Source organism: Acyrthosiphon pisum, chromosome X (genome assembly GCF_005508785.2).
Source record: "Acyrthosiphon pisum isolate AL4f chromosome X, pea_aphid_22Mar2018_4r6ur, whole genome shotgun sequence".
Lineage (NCBI taxonomy): Eukaryota > Metazoa > Arthropoda > Insecta > Hemiptera > Aphididae > Acyrthosiphon > Acyrthosiphon pisum.
In genome coordinates, this window is record NC_042493.1 from 30,481,887 (window position 1) to 30,490,459 (window position 8,573).

The 8,573-nt window shown below is 31.3% G+C and overlaps 1 protein-coding gene across 1 annotated transcript; it reads right to left on the bottom strand.

The window, feature by feature from the left end:
- Window positions 1–6,830: 6,830 nt before the first annotated feature.
- Window positions 6,831–7,622, bottom strand: LOC115033093. The gene has a single exon (XM_029485083.1). It carries the CDS (start codon window positions 7,620–7,622, stop codon window positions 6,831–6,833), a length of 792 nt encoding a protein of 263 aa, XP_029340943.1.
- Window positions 7,623–8,573: the final 951 nt, after the last annotated feature.

The window sequence follows — 8,573 nt, forward strand, 5'->3', positions numbered from 1 at the left end:
AAAGTCAAATAATAATAAAATATAAAATCGATATGTCATTCCCTCAAAAATATTATTCTCTATCTTTTTTGTAATAGGTGACTTTACTCTAAAATTACTTAAACGCATAGAAAAAATGATTTTGCGTAAACGCGTTTTGTCTATGTTGCGTGTGGGCCAGAGAGAGAAAACGAATAGTGCGCTGACATCCTCTTAACGCTTATCTAGGTACCTATCTAATTGGTAAAAACTACCATTTTAATTTATCTATATTATGATATAATGCTTAATATATTGTATATATAAAAGTACGTAAGTATATTTATAAAGACTTGATTTTTTATTTTATAATCCCTATATTACAGTAGATAAGTTTTACCAGTGACTCTTAAAGGAGCACACAACACAAAAAAATAAGTTTTTTTATTTGAAAGAATGTCCAATTCTAAGGATTCTTAATATATTGTATACATAATTTTCGTAGTCCATCGTCGTTCTGAAAAAAATCGATGATTAAACATTGACCTACAAACCTCGATTAAAGTGTTTGTTGAATTATTTTTACATGGACATCAGCTATTTGGATAATCCATAATACAATTTTTGGGGCAGTGGTGTAGAATACGACAAATTTCAGCATTGCATTACTATGCAGACTACCTTTATACCTAATTTAACTGAGCAGAAACGTTCAGACTTCAGAAGTATATTTTAAAAATAAAAAAAACGAAATTTGAAGCAGATATTTGAAACCCGAACGTTATATATAACAGTATCACATAAGGTAATATGTGATGAAATAAATAAAAATTAATAAAATAAAATAATATAATCTTTGAATATTTTACAAAGACGCGTACAGTATACACATATGTACTTATATATTCTATTTTACGTATTAGGCACCTATATATAAATTATAAATGTTATAATAATATGTATTATAATATTAAATATAACAATAATTGACGTACGTGTCTTCAGCTCCTCCCACAATAGAATTTTCCAATTTTTCTTTGGCAAATAATTAGCATGCAATTAGCATGTATTTGCATGCTAAATTTTGTAATTTGCATGCGTTTCAATTAAGCGTAGTATCGAAAAATAGGTGGGGGGGGCTGTAGACACGTGTCTCCAACCCCTCCGCACATCACATAAACTTATTTTCAAATTTTTTTCTACGCCAACATTTAGCATGTAATTAGCATGTATTTGCACGATAGACCCCGCAACTCTATCGTAATCCAATGTTTCGCTATATTCGTTTTTCTGATTTGCACGTGTCCACAGCCCCCTCACTTTGGGAAATACTTGGAAATTCAAAATCGTTTCTACGCCAATATTTAGCATGTAACTAGCATGAATTTACACGACAGACCCCGAAATTCGCACGTGCCTGGTTCGCGAGCAAAACCCGTTCGACTATTTCGCGCGTCTCAACAGCATAGTCCAATGGAAATTTTGCGAAAATCAAAAGAAGAAGGGTCGTGCGAATTTGAAACCAAGCTGGGAATACGTGCGAATTGCGTGCTATATATAGCTTACTATAGTTTTTTGATTTTCGCAAAATTTTCATTGGACTATGCTGGTGAGACGCGCGAAATAGTCGAACGGGTTTTGCTCGCGAACCAGACACGTGCAAATTTTGGGGTCTGTCGAGTAAATTCATGCTAATTACATGCAAAATATTGGCGGAAAAACGGTTTAGAATTTCCAAGTATTTCCCAAAGTGGGGGGGGGGGCTGGGGACACGTGTCTACAGCCTTCCCACCTATTTTTCGATACTATGCTTAATTGAAACGCATGCAAATTACAAAATTTAGCATGCAAATACATGCTAATTGCATGCTAATTATTTTCCAAAGAATAATTGGAAAATTCTAATGTGGGGGGGCTGGAGACACGTATGTCAATAATTGTTCACATTAATAATGAACGCAGAGAAAAAAGAATATTTTGTGTGGTCATCAAATTCCAGGGCGTGGCATAGTACGGAGAAGTGGCATCGTCACGCACGAGTCGCCGTCGTTCACCATCCGTAAGAGAAACTGCATTTAAATACGTCCTAGCGAGGCTTACAAATAGATTAGAGATGAATTAACGCATTAGGCCGTTTAAATGGGCGTGTTAAAAACATAGAGATAGGTAATAAAAGAATGGATAGTCCCCTCCTATAGGTATTCATTTTAAAAGACAACTTTTATACTATACCTTTAGCACACTCACTCCAGAAAAATGTTTACTCTCAAGTTACAAACTATGGTGTACTATACGTCTATACAATAGGAATCCATTCTTGTTTTACTATTTACAAATAAATCTTTAGGTTTTAAGTTGTGACACCATTTTATTGACTATATTAAATAAAATAGCACCAATCATTTAGGCATAAAACAATGTATTCTAAATATCACTCATTGCTAGGTTTCCACTACTTATTAGATATATAGGTAGGTAAAACTTAAAACAGTGTAGGTACATAATATAGGACGTATATATGGATGTCGTCAGATATTGCCCGCTCAAGGGCTCTTGCTGGCGTACGGTTAATGACCCTGCGATGTACGGCCGTGCGTTGATAGTGGACAGTGATATTATAAGAACGGAAAAGTGTAAGAACTTAAGGAATATATCACAATACGATGGAAAGTGAAAAGCGTGTGTCGCGACTGTGATACACCACCGGTAATAAATATAAAATAATAAACATTCGTTGCATTAAATCTCGATGGTAAAAATACGCTTATAATTCAAATAATAATAAAACAACAGAACGGTGCTTAACTATCATAATAATATTAAGGGTAATTAAGGGTAGTGGTGTTAATATATATATATATAAATATCGTTAATCGACATAATGTAACAATGACCGGTGGATCAAGCTAGGTGCGCGGGACAGCGATGGTCGTGAAACACGACCTTGACCCGATCTTGGTTAAATTAGTTTATTCGGCATATTATACATTTTATTTTGTGCCCAACCACAGCGGCTTATCAAGCTCCAACACTGGTGCTTACGGTTTACTTTAATGTCAATATAAATAATATATCATGAAATAATATTTAGTAGTTAATAAAATATAGGTTGATCGAGTTTCTTCGCTCAAAATTGTTGCTCGTGAGCAATGATTTATTATTGAATTCATAATTAATACGCAAGTGACGACAATTAGTAGCCAAATATTTTAAGGTATTTTACCTCAATTGAATTGCTATATTATATTCATTACATTTTATAATTTTGTTCAAAATATTATAACAATATTTCAAAGGTATCTATAATATTCATAATACACAAACATACAAAATAAACATATTGTATAGAAGTAGGTAAATGTATGCCAGTATATATTATTATCGGTATTCGGTATGTATGTACCTACCTATATTATGGCAGCTATTACAGTGTTGTATTATATAATTTTTATTATGTTATTCTGAGTGGAGACGGTTGGTCAGTCTAGATATTTTATATTGTTATTATATTATTTGATTATAAGTTGAATTAATAATATAAATCGTTATTTTTATTTTTATTCGTTTCTACAGTGATAATGTAATCTGTCAGTGATTTCCACATGGCAGTAATAACTATTGAGAAAATCAATTAATTACCTCTTTAAAGTACCATCTTGATCAAATTTTCTAAAAGGTAAGATACTATCTCTAGAAATCGAAGCACTCGTTTTGGTAGAAATTTTGTATATAGGATAAAAAAAAAATAAACACCATTGTAAAACCAATAGGTAGATCCCTCGCACCGCTCAGAATCTAAAATGTATGCATACGCATAAGTATAAGTATACGCGGTATAAGTAAACGTATGCCATTATATTATCGGTATGTGTACCTATATAATGGCAGCTATAGTGTCCTTTTATTTTTTTCTTAAAAATAAAAGCTTGAGAGTTGAGCAATATTTGACCACATTATTTTTTTTATAAGGTGTTATATATAGGAACACATTAAAATTGCGTGACAATATAATTGTATTTTCATTGTGAATATACGTAGTAGATATATTAATATATTATCACCAAAAATTATGATTAGCTATATAGTATATTATACTATTCATACTACAGACTATGTAGTATGTATGTATATATATGTGTAGTATATATATTGTATATAGTACTATACTACTATATGTACCTATACCTATACCATGTTATGGCTTATGTTGTAGGTATGTATGTATTTATGAGCCGTACCTAATCGGTACAATACTACAAAGATAATATATGAATTGGAATTTTTTTTTAAAAATGTTACAACTGTACAATTGTACTGCTCTCCAAAAGAGATAAATTAGTTTTTTGATTTCTTAATTTTTGACATAAAAAATTTCATATTTCATAAAATTTTTTTCAAGTTTATGAAAAATTGGCATAAAATAATACATAATTATTGATTTTTTAGTAAATGGTACTTACTGAATTTTACATTAGTGTAGGTAGCAAAAAAGTTTAATTTTATAAATAGAGTATTTCTATTTAATTTAATTTTGGTGCTTTTTGTATAATTGTTGTCAAAAATCTTATATGGTCACAAAAATAAAAATTATACAATTAATTTGTATAAAATTATTTTAATGTAAAGTCAACTATGATAGACACAAATACGTTGAAAACATTTTCATTTACGTCTATGATGGAACTGGTTGTCATTTTAGCTATGAAATTAAGTAAATACGCAGTATGTGAAAATTAAAATCAAATAACTAAAAAAATATGCAGTAGGTACATATCTATATGGCATATTAATATATTATATATCTACTGCTTTATTATCAATACTCTATATGTCTATATATAGGATTGATGTGTAACACACTGCATTTTTTCTTAGTTTTAGACAACATTTTATAATATCCGAAAATTAACTGATGGATTACACTTTTAAGCTACTTAGTAGCCATTACTCACCACCACCTTTTAAAAAACTCTGAGGCGGCCGATTACCCTTTTTGCCACGCCACTAATAAAAAGAAAAAAAAAGGTCATATTTTTTACATTGCACGAGTTTGTCGCAGTAATTTCTAGTTACCCACGGTGCTTCCAAAAATGTATACCTATTATTTTTATTTTTTTTTTTTATTAAAGAAATAACCCTCGGCAGCTTGGCCATTGGGATAAGATACATTTTTTTTTTTTACAAATAGGTGTTACACACGGAAAAAAATATTAACTAAAAAGTTTTAGGTAGAAATATTATAGTTATATCAACCATATTTTAGTTGAATATACTACATTTTTACCAAATAAGTTAGCGAAATCAACTAACTATAATTAGTTGAAATATTTTGGTTGATTTAACTGTAAAATATAGTCAAAATGATATGACTAAATAAAAATAGTTAATACAATCAAAATAATATAGTCAAAATGATATGACCAAATAAAAATAGTTAATGCAACCATAATAATATAGTAGGTATGGGTTTTCCCACTGCGCTGTGCCATCGTGTTGTGAATTTGTTTCCTTTGTCTCATCATCATTCGAAAATCGAAACCGAAACGTGTCTATAGTCTTAGTGCGTACCTACTGCATATTCTTATGTAATGCGCGAATGTTTAATTAACTTGTTATAAAACATTGTTATTAGTTGACTGTGAGTCTGTGAATTTGTTGATCGTGTATTCGCATTTCGCTTCAAAACTAAACGTTTTTCGAAAAATATTACGCTTTTTACGCCGTTTTTCACTTTTTCGACATTTTATCACCCCCGTCACAAATGTATAAATGTAATACTCAAACATACATTATAATAATGTAATCATAATAATAACGGTCAGATCATTGAATAAATTACAATTAAAGATTAAACAGTGTGTAGATACATCAAATTATAAACGATTAAATCGATGTATATCGAATATATTGGTTTACGTCGCTCCGTTGATGTATAGTCTCTATTTCACGGTTCAAAAGTTGATACACAACGTTACAGCTTAAGTAATGAAGTTTCAACCAGAATTGACAACACAATTCGTGGCGTAGTATGTTAGGCGTAGGTTTCCCAAACATAGGTTGCTAGGTAGGTCCGAGTTCGAAACCGTCATTTGCTCTTCCGGGCGGCGACTACTCAGTGCATATGGTTTAACATGGCCGCCCATAATCTCGAAATTTTTTGCATTTTTTTCATATATTAATATATTATATACTTGTTTGGTTGATTCAACTATAAAATATAGTTACAATTTTAGTTAGAATTAAATTTAGTTGAATTGACTATTAATATTTTAACCAAAATCAAATAGTATTTGCAACTAACAATATAGCTATGCCATATGGAACTATATTTTACAGCTGAAGTACATATAATTGCAGTTGAACTGACTAATTTTTTTTTTCCATGCATGATATAGAAGGTTTTAATAAAAAAAAAAAAACAAATGTCTAGACTAGGTTGTATTATAATCTTAATTATGAGGTTGAGTATTGAGCTGGTTAGATGAGCTTGTCCAATCCGGTCTCCTGGAGGAACACGAATATGTCAGGTGATGGCAAGACTGGTCCAATAGTATGTCGTATAAATCACTGGATAAATGATTGCGGTTCCTTGCGTCGTGGTATGCAAGACATTCCGTGAGGATGTGTTTTATTGTTAGTGCCACCCCGCATGTCGCACACGAGGGAGGCTCATCTCGGGACATTAGGTAGCCATGTGTTATTCTGGTGTGACCTATTCTTAATCTGTTGATGATGGTTTCCTTTTTCCTGTTGCGATGATTGTTAGGCCAGTGGAGAATAGTAGGTTTAATTTCGTTAAGTTTAGTTTTTTGTTTTGCCCATGTATTTTGCCAAGCTTGTATTGATATATGTTTTATTGTTCTTATGATATCTTAAGAAGTAATGAGCGGGGTGATGTCTAGGGAAGTTGAAGAGGCTGTATGCTTGGCTTGCATATCAGCTTTTTCATTGCCTTCAATTGAAGAATGGCTAGGTATCCACATTATTTTGACCACGTTCCCTTTGGAGAGATGGGAGGAGATGAGGAGGCGGATTTTCTCTGCAATGTCATTAGGTCTATGTGTGTTTGCTATGCTGGAAATTGCACTTAAGGAATCACTTAAAACAATAACATTTTGATTTTGTTTTCCAAGTGCGTACTCAAAAGCTTTTAGAATGGCGATTGCTTCAGCTGAGTATATAGAGCATTCTGTTGGAAGTTTATATGTTATTACCTCATCTTTGTGTATAATGGTGATTCCAACATTGTTTTCCGATTTTGAGGCGTCAGTGTAGATTTCAGTATAGTTGGAATATTGCGATATTGTGTTCTTAAAGTTTTGGATGTATACCTGTGAGCTGGTTGAGTTTTTAGGAAGTTCAGTAAGACTGGTATCAATAATATTCGGAAATGATGTCCAAGGAGGGATGACTGGGAGTTGAGATGTTAAAATATTTTTTAGATTGATATTATTTTTTTCAACGATTGCTAGTAAGGACGGGTAGGAGTTAAGGGAATATATCATTCTGTCTCTGGCAAGTTTGGTAGCGAAAATCATTGCAATTTCTTGACGTTTTATATGGAGAGGCATTATGTTTGCTATGTTGAGTAGACTATCAATAGGGCTGGACCGAAACGCTCCAGTTGCGAGTCTTGCTCCGGTATTATTGATCGTGTCTAACATTTTTAGGGCATTTTTATTAGCATTGATAATGAGGAACGCATTGTATTCGAGTTTAGTATAAGTTATACTAAACTCTAAACTTATACTAAAAGTTTAGTACGAGTTATATAAGGGATTTATGTATAATAGATAGAGACGAAAACGATGCTCCCCAGCTTGTGCTCCAAAAGAGATAAATTAGTTTTTTTGATTTCTTAATTTTTGACTTTAAAAATTTCATATTTCATAACATTTTTTTCAAGTTTATGAAAAATTGGCATAAAATAATACATAATTATTGATTTTTAGTAGATGGTACTTACTGGATTTTGTATTAGTGTAGCTAAATAGTTTAATTTTACAAATAGAGTATTTCCATTTAATTTAATTTTGGTGCTTCTTGTATAATGTTATCAAAAATCTTAGATGGTCACAACATTTAGACAACATTTTATAATATCTGAAAATTAACTGATCGATACACTTTTAAGCTACTAAGTAGCCATTACTCACCAACACCCCTTAAAACATTTGAGGCGACCGATACCCCCTTTGCCACGCCAATTATAAAAAGAAAAAAAAGTCAAATTTTTAACATAGCCCGAATTTGTCCCAGTGATTTCGAATTACCCATGGTGCTTTCAAAAATGTATACCTATTATTATATTGTGGGTTAAAAGACTATTTGCTGTAAGAAACACTTTTGTGATAAATGACACAAGTTATATATTGCGGAGGACGCTCTATTGGCATCAATACTTACATAGTTATTAGTATAGATTATACTTTTATATAGATTATATTCTTTACATTTATATAGGTTATGATAGAAGAGGATGATTCTTATAATGTAGATAATGATTTCACATCAATAATAATAAGTGATGAATTATAATTATTACCTATTTCATATGTTTGTTGACGTTATTTCATTCTTATATAGATTAAAAATAACAAGTTAGGTATTTCTAA